The sequence below is a fragment of the Castor canadensis genome, chromosome X (genome assembly GCF_047511655.1).
Source record: "Castor canadensis chromosome X, mCasCan1.hap1v2, whole genome shotgun sequence".
NCBI lineage: Eukaryota > Metazoa > Chordata > Mammalia > Rodentia > Castoridae > Castor > Castor canadensis.
Genome location: NC_133405.1, coordinates 135581334 through 135603074, shown reverse-complemented (window position 1 = coordinate 135603074; position 21741 = coordinate 135581334). Strand labels below are relative to the sequence as shown.

Here is a 21741-nt window from a genome sequence, read left to right as displayed (position 1 = left end):
CCTTCCTTAGTCATGACCTGAAGGGGGCACTGTTTCTCACGCTCCCTACCTTGCTGGAGCAAGGTTTTCTTCTCTTGCTCCTTGGTTATTACTGAACCTAACTGGGCTTAACTGGGGGGTGATTGGAGATTTTACAAAATATACAGGATAGACAGAAAGAAATTTGGGGTCAGGTGTGTTGTATGCTTGGCTGGAGATGCTCAATTCTCATTGCTTCTCTTCTCTATCTTGATTTTTTAAGGCCTTACTCCTTGTAGTTCTTTAAAACCTTGCTTCTAAAGCCTTCTTTAAAACCATGCTTAAAACCTCTTTCCTTAGGCTCGCTCTGTCTCATGTTTGCTCTTAATTTATCTTTACCTTAATTGCTCTTAAAGTCTTTTGCCCCTAGGCTTGCACTGTCCCATCTCTCTTTACCTCTCTTAAAGCCTCAGTGCTACAAATGTGCAAACAGCCCTACCTATGACCTGCAAGTTCATAACTTTTAAAGTCTGGGTCCTTAGACTTGCACTGTGCACTGCCCCATGTTCTCCTTGGTTTTTCTTTAGCTTTAGCTTTCCTAAGGCCTAAGTATAAAGTTCTTTCTCAGCTTTGTTTTCTGAAGCCTATGTTAAAGTTCCCGGTGCAGACTTTCTATCAAAGCCTCTTGAGCATTTTCCCTTCAGCAATTTTCCCTTTAGCATTTTCCCTTCAGCAATTTTTCCCTTTTTCCTTTAGTATTTTCCCTTCAACAATTCTTTTCCCTTATGCAATTTTCCCCTTCAATAATTCTTTTCCCTTCCAAAAGCTTCCCACACCAAAAGCCCAAAGGAAAGCCCCAATAATCAAAGGCAAAAGCCAAAAGCCCCTCTTCCTCCTTCATGGGTCTTTTATAGCAGCAAACAAGGTGGAGCCACTGGGAGGAGCATGACATTGTAACAGGAGAAACCTGCATTCCTGCTTCTCTGGAATCCCGGCCACCTACCTCAGAGAGGAACACTTTGTAAAGATGAAGTCTGCCTCATCATCGAGCAGCAGGAGCTGGAGGACAAAATCCACCTCGGTGAAGAGCAGCTGAAGTGCTTGTTTGACAGCCTGCAGCCCGAGAGAGGCAAATGAGAGCCCCACACTGCAAAGGCCGACTTGGAGCCTTGGAGCCCTGGAGCTCTGCTCAGATGTGCAAGTGAGACCCCAGCCAGTCATTATCTCCTGGAGGGAGATTCCTCCCAGAACAAAGTGGCTGGTAGAAAAGCAGTAACGTCCATGTTTGTCTGGCATGATTTAGTTAATTTTTTATTCCTGCGGATGACAAGCCGTGATCCACCCCCTATGACTATACACGATGCAGGGCTCTGCTGGCTCACCAGGTCCCCTGTGGCTGTGAAGGGCTGGGACCACAGCAGGTGGTGGATTTCCACTGTAGGGCTGTAGATCCTCTCCTGTTCAGAGGCCCAGGTCGTCCTCAAAGTGCAGGAGAGGGGAGACCCTGGGTCTTCTCTTGTGATTGACCCTGGCACAGATTATTATGTTTTATCCTTGCTCTTTCAATACCCGGAGCATTCATTGTCTCTGCAGAGGGCTGGCCTCACAGTACATGCAAGAGGTCATTTTCCACTGTTGGTCCAAGGAAGGAGGTACTTAGTAACAAGGCAGGGTGTGACATGGGGAGGTGTAAAGAATTAGGGCTCTTAAGAGACTCCATTTGTCATAGCAATGTCTATTAATACAGAGTAAAACATTCAAAACCCCACACTAATTCCCACTCAGCAAAGTCACTTCTGTCACCTCCTCGTTGCATGGCCATGAACAAATGACCTAGTGTCTCTGAGCCTACCAGGCCCTCCCCTGTAATTGGAGATGAGCTGTTGTAACATGAGTGGGTGTGTAAATGTCAGGCCGGAAGCCTTGCCTGGCTCAGAGAGTGCTGACCAAGTCGTGAATGCAGAATTCTCCCCTTATCCAGGGGACTTACAGTCTAAGACCCCTAGTGGATGCCTGAAACCAGGCAGGGGTTTAGACAGTAGCAGTCAGTTGATATGTCTGTGTGCTGTTCTTCCTTTAAAAGATAACCAGCTGCAATTACAGAAAATTGACACAGTATAGGCCAATAAAGAACAAATCACTTGTCATCTCACAGCCAGGTAGAGGCTGTAAATTAGTTTCCTTGCTGCTATAACAAATTGCTACAAACTTAGGCTGGATGTCCTGGTACACTCTGTTGTTTCAGCCCTCAGGAGGCTGAAACAGGAGGGTCAGAACTTTGAGGTCAACCTAGGCTGTCGGCAAACCTTGGTTGGTAACAAATACTGCCACAAACTTAGTGGTGTAGAGAACAAAACTGATTTCTTGTCACCATTATGCAGGTCACAAGCTGGAATTAAGGTCACTCAGCTAAAGTCAAGGTTGTAGAAGTAGTAACAGAGGTTCTGAAAAATTCATTTTCTTACATTCCAGTTTTCAGAGCTTGCCCCAATTACCTGTCTCCTGGCCCCTCCTCCATTTACAGAGCTGGCTGGCAGTTTAGCATGTTTAATCTATCTCTGACACCACTTCCGACATCCCATCCTCTCCACTGACCCTCCCACTCCTGCCTCCCCTTGGGATGCACTGGGCCCATGCAGGCAATCCAGGCTCATCTCCTCACCTCAGGATCCTTAATTTAGTCACATTTGCAAATTCTCTGTTGCAATGGAAGGCGACATACCCATTATTCCCTCCCTCCCTCCCCCTTCCTTTCCTCCTTCTTTCCTTCTATCCATCCTTCATTCATTCTTTCCTTCTTCCTCCCTTCTTTTCTCATCCCACACTCCTCCCTTCCTTCCTCCCTGTCTTTTCAACTCCTCTTCCTTTAATTCCTGCCTTTTCCCCTCTCCCACCTTCCCTCATTACTTCCCTCCTTTTCTTCTTCTTGTCTCACTTCTATTTCTACTTTCTACCTACTTTCCTCCTTCCTCTATTCTTCTTCCATTCCTCCCTCCTTCCTTCTTTCCTCCTGTCATCCTGTCCTCTATTTCCTGTTTTTCTCATTCCTCTCTCCCTTCTATCTTAGCTCCTTCCTTTCTTTCATCACTTTCAACTTTTTCTCCTCTATCCCTTTTCATTTTGCTTTTTTAAAAAAGAAATAGGATTGTGACAATACACACTTTTGAAATGTGATTATGACACTGGAAACTTTCCTTAAACAAATTTCAACATAAGGTTTATTTGCAGTGTAATATCCCATCATAAGTATATAAAATGGTTTACTGGATGTATTTTCTAAATATGTCTTCAGGAGTTTTTCCATTTCTAGTTAAGGTATACTCTCACTGGATGTACTTGCACTTATGTCTTCATCCACCTCTTTGGTCATTTGCTTGGGATAAATTCTTCATCATGAAAAGGCTGAAAGCATAGAATTCCACTGGGATTTTGGCTTCTATATAACACATGATCCTAAGTACTGCCTCACTGACATTCTTTGCCTTTTTGGCAGGTTAGTTTATTGTAGAAGCTCCATTTGAAGCCTTCCCAATCTCAGCAGGACAATTTCTAACTAATTTAGGGACCATCTTTCATTTTCTACTCTCTTACCCATGTGAATCTCTGCCCTAGAGCCTTAGTTATCAGCATGTAGCAAACAAAACTTACCCAGGTGGATGTCCCTTCTGCTAGTATCTGTGTTTATACATACAACAGTCTTTTCTAAACTGTCACTGCATCCTACGATATGGAATAAAAACTACTTCTGAAGTGAAACAAAGAAAGTGATAGCAGACAGGTATGATTCAGTCAGAGGAATTTTAAGCATGGACTCTGGTGGTCCACAGGAAAGAACCCCAACCCCCAAAGGCTTAAAAGGGATAAATGACAAAAGGAAATGAAAATGGAGCTGTCATGGCATTCATGAGCTAGTCAGTGAGAATGTGGAAGGCAAGGACAATGGGTGATAGAATCTTGTGATAAAATAGAAGGTCTAGGCCTGGACCGTGAAGCAGTAGTGAAGGGCTGTGAGGCACTGTGTCCACATTAGTGTCACTGGCCTCTGAGCTGACCATCATCCTGCCTTGTTGCTGGTTCACTTAAAGATCATACTGCTGGACAGTGGAGGCTCCATTCTTCTGTGTTGGGTTTTCTTTTTATCGTGGTAAGATATACACAACAAAACTGACCCCCTTAACCAAGTTTAAATATACAGTTAAGTGGCATTAAATGGGTAACCATCACACCACCAATTCACAGGATATTTTCATCTTCCCCAACTTGAGCATTCTCCCCATTATTATTACTATTACTACTACTTCTATTTTTATTTTTGGCACTATGTTTCTCTCTGGGCCAGCCTCAGACCACGATCCTCCTATGTATGCCTCCCACCTCATTGGGATTGTTTTTCTGTGTCAACATGCCCCGCATGTTGCCCACATTAAATGCCATCTCCTCATTCCTCCCTGCTCCCAGCCTCTGGCAACCACCATTCTACCTTCTGTCTCTGTGGAATTGACTCCTCTAGGGACCTCATAAGTGGAATCACAGAGTATGTGAGCATTTCTGACTCGCTTCTTCCAATTTGTATCATGTTCTCAAGGTTCATCCATATTGTGGTTCATCTCAGAATTTCCTTCTTGTTTAAGACTATGAATTGAAATAATATTCCAATGTCTGTACAGATACAAGGTCCTTATTTATGATCATATTATGGTTCAGATATGAAGTGTCCCTCCAAAAGGCTCATGTTTCAGAGAATTGGTCTGTAACTGGTTGCACCATTTTAGGAGGTGAAAGAGATATTAGGAAGTGGGACTAAGCTGAGGAAACAGAGCTCTGGTTGCATCTTGTCTTGATTCAATTTTTGGTCTTCCAACTTCACAGTGATGTGGAAACAATAGCACATTTAATACAAACTGTATTTAGAATTTTAAATTTGGATCTTCCCCAGCCTAGCTCAGTGCAGTGTGATCTATACTCTCTCATGTTGCAGGGCTTTGGTATATTTTTAAATAGCAGACTGAGAGTCATACAATTACATGCGCATACACACACACAGGGACATACATAACTACATGCATGCTCGTGCATTCATTTGCATCCATTTCCCTGCTCAACGTACAGTGAGGATCTCCTGTTAGTAAAACGTTTTTGAGGATCTCCCATTGAACAATATGGCATGTCCTATGGAATTAGGACATTTCCTTGAGCATCCCACATTGCCTCACAAACTAATGGCCTCTAAACTTCATGTATTCTTGCTGTCATCACTGCTCTGAGTATAACAAATCCATGTAGAATTGACTCTGGGAAGTGGAGGATTGAGTAGAACGATACATTTTATTACTCTAGGTATTCATTAGCCAGTACATTTCTGTGTTTGTATCTCTGTATGCTCCACCATTTTCTCCAATTAATAAACTGATAGAGTAGCATGTAATCCTAGCTAATAAAGAGACTGGAATCGGGGGGGCCCATGGTTCCAAGCTAGCACAAGCTTATATAGTTATGGGAACTCATCTCAATACAATGTAGCTGGGTATTGTGGCACAGCCTCTCATCCCAACAATGATAGGAAACCTAAAAAAGGGAGGATCTCAATCCAGGATGGCCTGGGCAAAAACAGAGACCCTATCCCATGATTAAAAGGGCAAAAAGGTCTGGAGGCATGGCCCAAGCAATAGAGAACACGCCTAGCAACCTCAAAGCCCTAAGTTCAAATCCCAGTACTGATAAAAAAAAGTGATAGATGTATCCTAAAACAAAAATGGAAAGAAAAATCATGAGTAATCCCAGTGTTCAGATGAATTTCGTTTTGTATTATCCCAGCATATTTCATGATGGCCAAAAAATAAAAAGACATAGTGTTGTATGTACTTACTATTGTGTGTGCATTTTAGATGTTGATTCATCATCATTTGTTCAGTTCCTAAAATGGATTGCTTCACAGTACCATATATTAAAGTGAATATTTGTACCAGAATTAATTCATTCCTATATTACTTAACAACATATTAATGAAGTCTTTTTTGTTTTCTTATTCTAAAAAATCATCCTCATGACAGAAATATGTAAAGGTACTGAACAGCTAGGCATTATTTAAAAACCACAAGCTGAGCGTCATAAGCACAATGGCTAAGTGACAGAAAGCTGGCCACATAGCAGTGCCAACTCCACAGCTCCCAGTGTGAAAAACAGGAAAATTACACAGAGATGTTTGGGGATGCATGCTGAGTGGAGTGGGTACAGGTAGAGAGAAATGAATGGAAGCAGTTATGCGGTACCTTTAACGGACTGGTGGCTACATGGATGTGTGCCTCAGGGTGATTCATTCAACCAGATTTTAGATTTCCTCTAGTTTTCCATAGGTATGTGATGCTTCACAACCCCAACAGCTTTAAAAATACCTCATAATCCTTCAAACACAGTTAAAATGGCTCCCTAAAAAAATACAACTGCTTTGGAGAGAAAAGGGAGCCATCCACCACCCTAACAACGAGAAAATACTGACAGTTTTGTCTTTGTCTTTTGAGATTTTTTGTTTGATTGGCATGTTTATGTTATCTAATCTGTGCTTTTTTTGTTCTTTTCTCCCTTCCTTTTTGTCTAGTCACACAAATAGATATCTTGTTCCAGCCACAATATATATTCACATATATATACCTGGCTTTTAAAAATATTCAACTTTTAACCATGTCTTCTCCCTCTTTCTCCTGCCACCCTCCTCCATTTCTACTTCTTTCTGTCCACAATTGAAGTAAATCTGCCATTGTTTTTCTTTTCTCCCTATTTGCCCCTCTTTCAGAGGCATTTACACCCCCACACTTCTTTCTCCTTTCTTTCTCACAGTGCATTTAGCTGGATCTTTCTATCTATCTCCTCCTCCTTTCTCATTACCCTTCTATTTACATTAGCCACCTTCCCTTTCATTTTATTACCCCACATCTTGTATGACTCCATAATATTATCCCTCCTACCTTCTCTCCATTACTGCTCCCATTAACCAAAGTCTTCCCAGTTGATGAAGTATTAGATAAAAGTAGTCAGAACACTGCATTCTAAAGTTATTTGGTATAATGAGTTTCTTTGTGTGGTTACATTGGAGGATTGTAAGTAAGTTTTAGCTTATTTTCTACTTTTAGGGATTGCTTTTGCCTTGTTGGTAGTGGCTTCTTTTGGAATATCTGAAATATTTACATAATTTCAAAGTCAAAATTATAAGAACCAGGCTGATTCAGAACAAAGGCTGAATAAACTTTTGTTCTCATCCCCTTTCTGAACTCCCCAATCATAGGTAACGTTTGAATTTTTTGGTTTATTTTGATCATTTTCTTTTACAAATATATAGGGGAGGCACTTAACATTTACCAACTCTTTGAAAATGCTGTCATAATATGTATATTATTTGGTACCTTCCTTTTTGCAATTGACAATAAATTCCTACAGATCACTATATAGAAGTGTATAGAGACATTTATTCATTTATTTATTTATTGTGGCACTGGGGTTTGAACTCAGGGCCTACACCTTGAGTCACTCCATCAGCCACTTTTTTTATGTGATGGGCTTTTTCAAGATGAGGTCTCACAAACTATTTGTCTGGGCTGGCTTTGAACTGCGATAGTCCTGATCTCCGTCTCCTGAGTAGCAAAGACTATAGGTGTGAGCCACTGGGCACCAGGCAGATTTAAACATTTTTTTTTACATTATGTAAAAATATAGATATTAATTTGGTACAATGAAATCTCTTGTTTTATGACTATATTGTTCAGCCCAGCCTTGGTGGCTTATGCCTATAATCCTAGTTACCTAAGAGGCACAGATCAGGAGGATCAGACCTTTAAAGAAGAACTGATACCAACCCTCCTTAAACTGTTCCATGAACTAGAAAGGGACGGAAAACTGCCAAACACATTTTATGAAGCCAGTATTACACTTATCCCAAAACCAGGCAAAGACACCTCCAAAAAGGAGAACTATAGGCCAATCTCCTTAATGAACATTGATGCAAAAATCCTCAACAAAATAATGGCAAACCGAATTCAGCAACATATCAAAAAGATTATTCACCACGACCAGGTAGGCTTTATCCCAGGGATGCAGGGGTGGTTCAAAATACGAAAATCAATAAACGTAATAAACCACATTAACAGAAGCAAAGACAAAAACCACTTGATCATCTCAATAGATGCAGAAAAAGCCTTTGATAAGATCCAACATCATTTCATGATAAAAGCTCTAAGAAAACTAGGAATAGAAGGAAAGTACCTCAACATTATAAAAGCTATATATGACAAACCTACAGCCAGCATTATACTTAATGGAGAAAAATTAAAACCATTCCCTCTAAAATCAGGAACCAGACAAGAATGCCCACTATCTCCACTCCTATTCAACATAGTACTGGAATTCCTAGCCAGAGCAATTAGGCAAGAAGAAGGAATAAAAGGAATACAAATAGGTAAAGAAACTGTCAGAATATCCCTATTTGCAGATGACATGATCCTATACCTTAAAGACCCAAAAAACTCTACTCAGAAGCTTCTAGACATCATCAATAGCTATAGCAAGGTAGCAGGATATAAAATCAACATAGAAAAATCATTACCATTTCTATACACTAACAATGAGCAAACGGAAAAAGAATGTATGAAAACAATTCCATTTACAATAGCCTCAAACAAAATCAAATACCTAGGTGTAAACCTAACAAAAGATGTGAAAGACCTCTACAAGGAAAACTATACACTTCTGAAGAAAGAGATTGAGGAAGACTATAGAAAGTGGAGAGATCTCCCATGCTCATGGATTAGTAGAATCAACATAGTAAAAATGTCGATACTCCCCAAAGTAATCTACATGTTTAATGCAATTCCCATCAAAATTCCAATGACATTCATTAAAGAGATTGAAAAATCTACTGTGAAATTTATATGGAAACACAAGAGGCCACGAATAGCCAAGGCAATACTCAGTCAAAAGAACAATGCAGGAGGTATCACAATACCTGACTTCAAACTATATTACAAAGCAATAACAATAAAAACAGCATGGTACTGGCACAAAAACAGACATGAAGACCAGTGGAACAGAATAGAGGATCCAGATATGAAGCCACACAACTATGAGCAACTTATCTTTGACAAAGGAGCTAAAAATATACAATGGAGAAATAGCAGCCTCTTCAACAAAAACTGCTGGGAAAACTGGTTAGCAGTCTGCAAAAAACTGAAACTAGATCCATATATATCACCCTATACCAAGATTAACTCAAAATGGATCAAGGATCTTAATATCAGACCCCAAACTCTTAAGTTGATACAAGAAAGAGTAGGAAATACTCTGGAGTTAGTAGGTATAGGTAAGAACTTTCTCAATGAAACCCCAGCAGCACAGCAACTAAGAGATAGCATAGATAAATGGGACCTCATAAAACTAAAAAGCTTCTGTTCATCAAAAGAAATGGTCTCTAAACTGAAGAGAACACCCACAGAGTGGGAGAAAATATTTGCCAATTATACATCAAAGGACTGATAACCAGAATATACAGGGAACTTAAAAAATTAAATTCTCCCAAAACTAATGAACCAATAAAGAAATGGGCATGTGAACTAAACAGAACTTTCTCAAAAGAAGAAATTCAAATGGCCAGAAAACACATGAAAAAATGCTCACCATCTCTAGCAATAAAGGAAATGCAAATTAAAACCACACTAAGATTCCACCTCACCCCTGTTAGAATAGCCATCATCAGCAACACCACCAACAACAGGTGTTGGCGAGGATGCGGGGAAAAAGGAACCCTCTTACACTGTTGGTGGGAATGTAGACTAGTACAACCACTCTGGAAAAAAATTTGGAGGCTACTTAAAAAGATGGACATCGATCTACCATTTGATCCAGCAATACCACTCTTGGGGATATACCCAAAAGACTGTTACTCCAGAGGCACCTGCACATCCATGTTTATTGTGGCACTATTCACAATAGCCAAGTTATGGAAACAGCCAAGATGCCCCAGCACTGACGAATGGATTAAGAAAATGTGGTATCTATACACAATGGAATTTTATGCAGCCATGAAGAAGAACGAAATGTTATCATTCGCTGGTAAATGGATGGAATTGGAGAACATCATTCTGAGTGAGGTTAGCCTGGCTCAAAAAACCAAAAATCGTATGTTCTCCCTCATATGTGGACATTAGATCAAGGGCAAACACAACAAGGAGATTGGACTATGAGCACATGATAAAAGCGAGAGCACACAAGGGAGGGGTGAGGATAGGTAAGACACTTAAAAAACTAGCTAGCATTTGTTGCCCTTAACGCAGAGAAACTAAAGCAGATACCTTAAAGCAACTGAGGCCAATGGGAAAAGGGGAACAGGTACTAGAGAAAAGGTTAGATCAAAAAGAATTAACCTAGAAGGTAACACCCACGCACAGGAAATCAATGTGAGTCAATGCCCTGTATAGCTATCCTTATCTCAACCAGCAAAAACCCTTGTTCCTTCCTATTATTGCTTATACTCTCTCTCTACAACAAAATTAGAGATAAGGGCAAAATAGTTCCTGCTGGGTATTGAGGGGGGGGAGCGGGAGGGGGTGGAGTGGGTGGTAAGGGAGGGGGTGGGGGCAGGGGGGAGAAATGAACCAAGCCTTGTATGCACATATGAATAATAAAAGAAAAATGAAAAAAAAATACACAACACAAACAATAAAAAGGTCTGGTGGAGTGACTCAAGGGTACAGCACCCGCCTAGCAAGTGTGAGGCCCTGAATTCAAGCCACAGCTTATATATATTCAATGGACATTTTGTCAATGACAGGGATTTGAGAGGCTTTGTTCTGAGTCTCAAATACTCCCTAACGTTATTTCATTTCCTGTAGGTCATTCTCCACTGTCTGGGGATCTTTTTAGGTTGACTGGACTTTCCCCTCCCTGTTCAACATTTCCTACTTCTGCAGAGAATATTTGTCATCCTCCCGGCTTCCAAATGCATGAATTTCTGTACAAGATACACAGGTAATTTAAAAAAATAAGTTATAAGGAAGTTTTCAAATTTCGGGGGTGCTCTTGGAGCATCGTTATCTATTTATCCCTAACACAGCAAAGGATTTAAATTGATAAGTGATCCAAATAATTTGGTTCACAGTTTAAAAGTGAGGTCTAAGACTTTCTTTTCCTTTGTATTATAGTTTCTGGCGGTACTAAGGTTTTAACTCAGGGCCTGTGCTTGCTAGGCAGCCATTCACCACTTGAGCCATGCCTGATCCCATTTTTCCTTTAGTTATTTTTCAGAAAGTGTCTTGCATTTTTGGCCAGGGCCAGCCTCAAACCACAATACACCTACTTACGAGATTGCAGGTGTGTGCCACCATGTCAGGCTAATTTGCTCAGATGTAGTTTCCCTGACCTTGGGTTGAGCTGGTGAGTGGCTGGGATTACAGGCACGATCAGCCACAAATGCTCCCAGCATAAGTTTTTCTTCATAGAAGATACTGGGTTTGTGCAAAACACAACAGGATATTTTTAAGTTGCCCTTAAAAGAATCTGATGTCTAGCACTAGAGTTTTGAAGAAGTGATGGGTACAAAATATAAATGGTCATGATTTGTCAAGTTTCACCTGCAGGTCATGGTCACTCTGGTTTTAACTAAAAAAGTATGTATAGGTTTTAACGAGAACTTACAAATTTTAGAAAATAATAAGTAAATAAGATTGAATGTCTCTCCAGGACCCCACTGATATCCTTAGAATTACTTGTCCCACGTGCATACTTTAAACATAAAGAAATGTTTGCATCTATTTGTATGAAGAAAGAAAATAAGGAAGTGTTGTCTCTTGAGACAAATGAGCATATCGCACGTTTTATTCATCTTCCTTTTTTCCCTGCTGTTCATATACACAAAATCATGCTTGGTAACGACCATTTTTAACTCCACGACAGTCTTGGTCATACACAGTTCATTTGCGCCTTCCTCTATTCATAGCCATGCCATTCAGGTTATTTCCAATTGTTCTCTATTCCAAGTGGTGCTGACACAAATATTCCTTTAGAGATCAGTTTGCAAATGCTCATCGTACTACTAATTCCCAGAGTCGGAGTTGCTAAACAAGAGGTTGGAACATTTCAACTTTTAAAGGAGTCTGCCAGATTGTCCCCCAAAATGTCTTATAAAATTTTGGCATGGATGTGAAGCTGGTGCTGGAACTGAAGGGCCTTGCACATACTAGGCAAGCACCCTCCTTCTGAGCTACATGCCCAGCATGTCTGAGTGCATAGTCATGGATTTTAAACTTCTTTTATTCTTTTTTGGACTTTTATATTCTTATCTAAAACATTTAGAGCACTGATAAGTATGTAGCATGTTGCTGCACATCTTTTAGACAAGATGGATTAGATGTGACTACTTAGTGCTGAATAAACTATAATATATGCTCTTTGTTCCCCTCCCCTCCCCGCTTCTCTGCTGTTCCTGACCTGATTGATGCCTCCTGAACATCATCTTCAGCTTTCCCGAGTTGAAGAACTGGAACTACAAACTGGCTGGTGTGGTTTGCAGTTTTATTGCGTGGTTCTTGGGTATAGTCCTAGCCAATAGCAGATTCTGGCGTGTGTGGGAATTTGAGAGCAATACTGTCCACTTCGTATATATTGGATTTTGGGAAGCTTATTATAATCTAAAGGTTAACATCTCAGGTTCAGTATTTGAGTGGACAGTACACACCACGATCAGCATGAGCTGGACCATTCCTCCTGAACTGCACTATGGGAAAGACCTGATACTCTTGGCTAATTTTATGAAGTTGGTAGTCCTGATTTTCAGCACGGAGGCATATTTCCTCAGCTGGGTCAATGCCCTGTACCCAAATTTCCGGCGATCTTGTTACAATATGTCCATCTTCTTTCTTGTCCTCAGCAGTGCTTGTACAATGGGTGCCGTGATCTGGAACTATGCTGTGGACTTTTATGGCCAAACCACCCTTGACTTTCCAGGTACCTTTCCAGTTACAAAAGAAGCCCTAATAAAGAAACACCTCTCCCATGTGTTCCCATTAGGGATGCTAACGGCCACCTTCTCACTGATTAGTGCTGTCATATTTCTGTGTGAGACATATCTAATGAAGCAAGGGACCGAAGGAAGCCCACGGCTCTGGCTCAATATGGGCAACATAAGGACTGGGCTCAGGGTTACTTATCATTTTTGAAGCAATTCCCCACATGCACACAATGCTGTGGCATTCATCTACTCGTTTAAAATAAAATACTGCTATGATCTCACTGTGTGTCCGAAGCTTATATCCTCCCCGCTCTGGAAGGCCATTCCTTTCTTTGAACGTTTTCACTTCCTGAAATCTGCAGGCAAACATCTCTGCGTATAATGGCAAAAATCAAAGGCAGGGGAAAGCACAGAGAAAACACAAGCATGCACCAATGAACACAACTGACTCCAGGCTGAAAGAGAGTTTTCAAATAATCTCACAAATACACACAGGAAAATAACCAGTTTACTGATCTTTAAGACGTTATAACTGGTGGCTGGGCTGGGTTTCTCAACCTTGGCACTGTTGACACTTTGGGTTGAGATCTTTTGGGGAGGCTGTCATTGAGGATGATTGGTAGAACCTGCATGCTCTCCCCACTAAAAGCCAGCAACACTCTCCCTTTTCCCACTTGTGAAAACTAAAAATAACCAGACGTTCACAGGTGTCCTCTGCTGGGCAAATGGGACCCATGGACAACCACTGGGCTGCATGCAGATGATGACCCAGGCTAATGAAGTGATAATAAGCTAAAAGGATTTTGAAGACAATGGCTAACCAAGTTAAACTTTGCAGTATGAATGTACCGTCTCTAGGCTACTCTGGAGTCTACTGGTGATGATTTAGCTTTACCTTTCAGAGGTCACTTTGCAATTACAACATCGACATAAAATGTAAACTTCAAGGTGCCAATCTCAACAGAAGGCTTCCATAGCTGGGCACGAAACAGATGGCAGGCACCCCTCAATGCCTAGGGCTCCCAGTCAGGACTTAAGAAATTGTTAGAGCAGCATTAAATACTGTTAAAGCACTGTTGCACATGAGCCCTTGTTATAAGCATCCTATTGAAAGTTTATTTATCTTTTAATGCACTGAGATGTTACTGATTTCTTAATTGAAAGCTGTTAGACATTTCTTCATGGGCCTGGTGGCCTTAAGCAAAAGACTGCCAGCTGAGCAAAAGATTGCCAGCCGAGTAGCCAGACTTTCCATACGTCAGCACAAACTGCATTGAACTCAAAGCATGACTCCAGATCCAGAATGTACTGCTCCATTAAGAAACTTGCACTGGATTTTTGCCACCACACTAGCTAGCAACTTCCACCCAGGCCAGAGGGGGAGAGGACATAACTGTGATTGGTGATAGGGACTATGCTGTGATTAGTGCAAACTTAATCACTCATCTGCATGAACTGAGTGCCATTATGGGTACATATGCTCCCTTCTTCCTAAAGAAGCAGGCTGCTCAGCTCACTTTGTGACCAGCCAGGAGACACAGTCCTATGCTGCCCCCTGGTGTTGTAGCAGCAGGCCCAATAAAGACTTCTAAGGAGTGGTCTTCCTTCCCTACTTCTGATTCTCTTCATTAGTAGAGCAGCTGAGCTGGAAACACGACGAAAAGAGGAAGGGAATGTGGCAGAGCAGGTGGCAGAAACAGTAGGAGGGCGGGTGGGAGCTTTGGCCCTGCAGCTGAGCAGCAGCAAGCAGTTGCCATGGTAGAGGGAGCTGACAGCAGAAGCAGCATCTTGCTGAGACAGTGGCCAACAAGTCCTGCCCAGCAGAGGCTGCAGCAGCAGTGCTGGGGTAGAAAAAGCAGCAACAGGGCATCCAACAGGAGCAGCCAGAGAGAGCAGCAGGCACCGGCAGAGAGAGCAAAAGTGGCATGGGTGAATAAGTGAAACTCCTCCCACCACAGACTCTGGATGAGGTCTAAAAGAGATGTAACACCTCAAGCCATGGGTCTGAACCCTGAGTCCCAGGACCCTGTGCCACAGCCTGAGCTGTCTGCCACTGCCTGCTGTCATCCACTTCAGCCACTTTCAAACACTCACCAAGGGCCTAAAATAACTGGAGGAGCTTCTCCTCACCTATCCATGATTTCCACTGGGGGGAGCAGAAGGACCAGCCAGCATCCAAAACAGGAGCCTGTGTGGGACAGTTCGTATCCAAACCATAACAAATGACAAAAACCATAGGATCATCTCAACACAGGCAGCAAAAAAAAAATAATTTTATGTTTTAAAACTCTCATCAAGGGCTGGTAGAGTGGCTCAAGTGGTAGAACTCTTGCATAGCATGAATCCCTGAGTTCAAATGCCAGTACCACCAAAAAATCTCATCAAATTAGATATAGAAGGAATATTTCTCTGCACAATAAAATACACATAAGACAAACCCACAGTTCACATCATAGGCAGCGATAAAAATTTGGACGTTTTTCCCCTAAGATCAGGAAAAACACATGGCTGGGCACTCTTGCCACTTCTATTCAACATAGTTCTGGAAGATCATGCAAGAGAAATTAGGCAAAGGAAAGAAACAAATGGCATAAATTTGGGAAAGGAAGACTTTACATTCTCCCTGTTTGCAGATGACCTGGTCCTATATATAGAAAATCCTAAGGACTACACCAAAACACTCTCAGAACTAATCAAAAAGATTCATAAAAGTTTCAAGGTACATAATCAACATATACAAGGCAGTAGCCCTTCTGCACAGTGACAACAAAATATCTAAAAATGAAATGAAAGCAACCCCATTCAAATAGATATGCCTGTGCTTGGTGGCCCACACCTGTCAACCCATCACTCAGGTGGCTGAGGCAGTAGCATCCTGAGTTTGAGGCCAGCCTGGGCTACATAGGAAGATTCTATCTCAAAGAAAATTTTATCAAAAACATTATGTGCCCTGGAACGAATTCAACCAAGGGGTTGACAACCCTGAATGCTGAAAACTATAAAACATTGCTGAAAGAAATTGTAGAAGACACAAACAACTGGGAGGATAGCCCATGTCCACAGATTAACATAATACTGTTTAAACTGTCTACTACACCAGTATGATCTACAGATTCAATGCAACCCTTATCAAAATACCCATGACATTTTCTGTTGAAATACAAAAAGTAATCCTAAAACTCACACTCACAACTGGTGGCACACACCTATAATCACAGCTACTCGCCTGGCCAAAGTAATTGAGACTGTCTCAAAATACAATAATAAAATGAAGAGTTGGGGATGCAGTTCAGTGGTAGACAGTTTGCCTAACATTTGTGAGACCCTGGGTTCAATCCCTAGGACTACAATATATGTACATACATATGTATTACTACCACTCTAAATGGTGTAGTAATCAAAATGGACAAAAACTGACACATTGACTAATGTAAGCAAGAGCCTCTTGCTTACTAGGCAGGGACTTTACCACTTGAGCCATTCTGCCAGCCCTTGCTTTCATTGGTTATTTTTGAAATAGAGTCTATCTTTAGCCCAGGTTAACTTGCACCTCACAGCTGGGATGTACAGGTGTGCACCATAATACTCAGCCATTTGTGGAGATGGGGGGGGTCTCATGAACTTTTTGTCCAGGATGGCCTTGAACCATGATCCTCCTGATCTCCACTCCTGGAGTAGCTAGGGTAGAAAGGCTTTACCCACCATTCCTGGCTTAAGCAAATGCTTTTTCACAAAGGGCCCAAGAACACACGGTGGAGAAAGGACCAGTGCCCTCAATAACTTGTGTTCTGACAAGTGGATATGCACATGCAAAAGAATAATAGGAGTCCTTCATCTGGTACCACATAAAGACACCTCAAAGTGAATTACAGACATGCACATTAGACTGGTTAGTGTGAAGCTAATAGAGAAAACAGGGCACAGCTCCATGGCATGGGCCTGGACAAGGGGTTTTGAGATAGGAACCTGAAAACACAAGCAGCAATTGCAACAATAGACAAATGGAATAGTATCAAAAACTAACTTGTGAACATCAAAGGAAACAACCAACAACAGAGTGAAGAGACAACTTATGGGATGCGAGAAAATATCCCTAAACCATACACATGGTGTAAGTTGTTAATATTCAAAATGTACAAAGAAATCAACTCAGTAGTAAGAAACCGAATTACAAGCTAATAAGAAGAGCAAAGGGGAATGCAGTGTGCCCAGGTACTGCGCAGGCAGCTGTAGAGTGGCTCCTGGGCCTATAAAGGGGACAAGGTGGCGCCCCAGGAAGGGGGGGATGGAGGGCAGGTGGAAGGGACAGCCCAGACACACATCATCCACAGGCCCTCGGGACTGGAGGGACTAATGAGCCGGAGCCCAGACACTGCGGTCCCTCACAGGCTGTCGGGAGCCTGCGTGCCACCTACCGCGAGGGCTTCTCCAAGGAGTGCATGCAGCGTGTCTCTAAGTACCAGGGTGAGCAGAGCTGTCTACCAGGCCGTCCCCCTGTCGCAGACTGGCTGCAGTTTGTGGCCAAGCAGGACTCCTGCGTCGAGGTTATGGATGCCAACACCTTTGGTGTGGAGAGTACCGTCGCTCCGCCAGCCACCATGGCCTGTTCCGCCAAATCCTCGGCAACCCGTCGGGGTCCCACGCGAGGGGACTGCTGAGGCTGCGACCATCCCCCACACAGCTGTGCGCGGTGCCCGCCGACGAGCGCGAGCGCCAGGCGCTCATCGACGAGCTGCGCGCGCGGGGCTTGGCGTGCACTTCCAGCGCGTCTTCCACGGAGCGTCAATGCCAACGGCGGCTGCGTGCTGTTCCCGCGCAGCGGCTTCTCCTTGCCCCACCTCACACAGGAGGCGCAGAGGGCCGAGCCCAGCGCTTTCCGCGCCACCATGGTGCTAAAGCAGATGTGCGCCACCACCTGCGACTGGTGCCCAAGGTGCGCTGAGCACGGCCGCCTGCAGGGGGCGCCCCGAGCGAACCTGCCGGGGAGTGGGGAGGAGGGCATGGGGGAGAAACGGGAAAGACAGTCTGGTTTTCTACTCGCTAGGCCCTTTCGCTTCCGTAGGTCCCTCCGGAGATTTCTGGAACTTCGTTCATTTGGGGGCTGGCAGCGCGGTTCCGAGCCGCCCCCTATCTATGCAGTTAACCAGGCCGGCTGCCTCGCCACTTCCGCTGCAAACCATCAGCTCTGCAGTCTGGCCACACCTTGGAAAGCAGCAGTGTTTAAAATACGAACGGGAAGAAGGGGCTTTCTGACAGGTGAAAGTAGGAACACCTTCCACTGCTTTAAGTGCTGCTAAAGTCAAGGTTGTAAAAATAATAGCAAAGGCTCTGAAATTTTCACTTCCTTGCTATGCTGGCTTGTAGAGGCTATTCAAGTTCCCTGTCTCCTGGCCCCTCCTCCATCTACAGGGCTGGCAGTTTAGCATTTTAATCTCTCTGCCCCTGATTCCACAATCCCATCTCCTCCACGGATAGTCCCCCTTCTGCCTCTCCCTTACAAAACCCTTTGTGATGTATTGGGCCCACACAGATAATCCAGGGTCCTCCCTTCCTTTCTTCTTTCCTTCCTTGCATCCCTCACTCCTTCTTTCCTCCTTCCTCCTTTTCTCTCTCCCTCCCACACTCCTGCCTTCCTTCCTCCCTTTCTCCTTTCCTTTTCTTCCTCCCTGCCTCCCTCCTTTCCTTCTTCCTCTCTTTATCCTGTCCTCCTGTTTCTCCTACTTTTCTGCCTCCCATCCTCCTTCCTCTCTCCCTCTCTTGCTCCTCCTTTCTCTTCTTCCTTTCTTCCCCACTTTCGTTCTTTTTCTCCCTCCATCTCTTCCCTTTCAAAAAATGAAGTAATACGATTATGCCAGTGACTGATTTTTGAAATTTGCTTTTTACATTGGGAAATTTCCTTAATTACACTTCAACATAATGTTGACTTATAGTGTAATATCCCATTATAAGGATATAAAATGGTTTACTAAATATACTTTCTACATGTTTTTAGGAGTTTTTTCACTTTCTGTATCAGTTACAATCTCACTGGGTGTACTTTGCACTTATATCTTTGTACACATCTCTGCTCATTTGCTTGGGATAAATTCCTTACCATGGAAATGCTGCAAGCATAGAATTCCAGTGGAATTTGGGCTTTTATATAACATATGGTCTTAAGTATGCCTTGCTGATAGCCTTTGCCTTTTGACAGTTTTGTTTCTTCCAGAATCTCCATTTAAAGCTATCCCAATCTTAGCAGGTCAATTTCTCACAAATTAGGAATCATTTCCTATGTTCCAGTTGTCTTACCCATATGAACCATGTTCCCACAAGTCTATAATTCATGCACCACCTAGAAGGAGGTCATTTCCTATGAATTAAACAGTGCCCCTCCTAAGGGCTTGAATGTCAAAGTGTCAAAACTAAATCTCATGCCTCTTCTGCTAAAATCTGTGTTTATACATAGCTATTGCCCTTTCTAATATGTCATCACCTCCAGTGATATGAATTAGACATTTCTTCCAGGCTGAAACAAAGTGATAGCCAACAAGTATGAATCAATCAAAGGGATCTTGAACATGTACTCTGGTGGTCCATAGGAAAGACACCCCATCCCCCATATGCCGACAAAACAGATAGATGACTAAAGGAAACCAAAGATAGTGCCATGGCCAACCCCAAAATGGTGTTGCCATGCATTCATGAGCTAGCACTTGAGGATCTGGAAGGCAAGGACAGTGGGTAATGGAATCTTCTGACAGAATAGAGGGTGGGGAAGGTCCTGGAACTGCCAGTTAGGCCTATAACTGCCTGAACCACAAAGCTAGTGGTAAAGGGTCATAAAGGATACCTGAGAGGACCTGTATCCACATTAGTGGTGGTGGCCAGTGAACTGTCTTCTTGACCCCTTGAAGACTGTACTGCAGGTTAGTAGAGACTATGTCCTTCTTCGTTGTGTTTACTTTTTATTGTGGTAAGATATGCATACCAAAACTTACATTCAACCATTTTTAAGTGTACTGTTAAGGACATTAAGTATATTTATATTTTTGGGCAATGATCACCACCATTCATCCATAGTGTTTCTGCCACTTGAGACATGTCGCCAGGCTTTTTTTGCTCTGGTTTTTATTTTTTTTTTTTTTTAGTATTGTGGTTATTTTTGTTTGATTGTTTTTATTTGAGTCAAGGTCTCACTATTTTTACCCAGGCTGGCCTTTTAAACTCCTGGGCTCAAGCAATCTTCCTGCCTCAGCTTCCCCAGTAGTTGGGATTAAGGTACATGCCAGGGCACCCAGCTAGTTATGCTATTATTCTATGTTGTTTTAGAAGTTCTTACCAATTCGAAAAGACCTAGAAGGTTTGTTTTCTTTTTTGTTTTGTTTTGGTTTGGTTTTTTGGCGGCACTGGGATATGAACTCAGGGCCTCACGCTTGCTAGTCAGGCACTCTTATGCTTGAGCCATTCTTCCGTTATTGTATTGATAAGACCTAAAACAGAAATAAGATATTTAACTGTTGGGAAGAAAATAAGATTATCTTGCCAGGCACTGGTGGCTCACACATAATCCTAGCTACTCAGGAGGCAGAGATCAGGAGGATCTCTGTTTGAGGCCAGTGGGGGCAAATAGTTTGAGAGACCCTATCTCAAAAATACCCAACACAAAAGGGCTGTCAGAATGGCTCAAGTGGTAGAGTGCCTGCCTAGCTAATGTTAGGCCCTGAGTTCAAACACCATTGCTGTCAAAGAAAATTTTTAATAAATAAAAATAAAAAATCTTGTGTAAACTAATATGATGAAACCCCTCAAGACTTTATAGAGAGTTGGTAAATAGTGTAACAACTTTGTTTTATATTTAAACATGTAATTATAAAGGCATCAGTAAAAACAATATATACATTCCATAATATTTAGAAATTCTTGCAGTTACTAGTGACATATCCTAATTGTTAGCAAACATATTTATATTGCTTCTATCTCTCCATTCTCAACAGTATCCATTAGCCACATGAATTATAGCCAGTCTATACTATCTGAATTGATACATATAAAACACACAGATTTGGAAGACTTGGTATGAAATAAAATGTTTTTTTAAAATCTCACTTATAATTATGTTATTACATGTTTAAATAATATTTTGGATGTGCTGGGTATGCTCATTGTGTTATTAAAGTTGTGGTTATTACAAATTTAATAAATGTTGGGTCACTTTTGTGACTGGCATTACATTTCTGTTGGTCTTTTACATATATTCTTTTGTACCTTACTGCCTATTAGAATTACCTGGGAGCTTTTTTTTTTTTTTTTTTTAATTTATTTATTTATTTATTTATTTTTTTATTATTCATATGTGCATACAAGGCTTGGTTCATTTCTCCCCCCTGCCCCCACCCCCTCCCTTACCACCCACTCCACCCCCTCCCGCTCCCCCCCTCAATACCCAGCAGAAACTATTTTGCCCTTATCTCTAATTTTGTTGTAGAGAGAGTATAAGCAATAATAGGAAGGAACAAGGGGTTTTGCTGGTTGAGATAAGGATAGCTATACAGGGCATTGACTCACATTGATTTCCTGTGCGTGGGTGTTACCTTCTAGGTTAATTCTTTTTGATCTAACCTTTTCTCTAGTTCCTGGTCCCCTTTTCCTATTGGCCTCAGTTGCTTTAAGGTGTCTGCTTTAGTTTCTCTGCATTAAGGGCAACAAATGCTAGCTAGTTTTTTAGGTGTCTTACCTATCCTCACCCCTCCCTTGTGTGCTCTCGCTTTTATCATGTGCTCATAGTCCAATCCCCTTGTTGTGTTTGCCCTTGA

The 21741-nt window shown here is 42.2% G+C and overlaps 1 protein-coding gene across 1 annotated transcript; it reads left to right on the top strand.

Moving 5' to 3' along the window:
- Positions 1–1281: 1281 nt before the first annotated feature.
- On the top strand, positions 1282–13154 carry LOC141419509 (uncharacterized). The gene is made up of 2 exons (XM_074062297.1): positions 1282–1379; positions 12458–13154. The coding sequence occupies exons 1-2, from the start codon at positions 1282–1284 to the stop codon at positions 13152–13154; spliced, it is 795 nt and encodes a 264-aa protein (XP_073918398.1).
- Positions 13155–21741: the final 8587 nt, after the last annotated feature.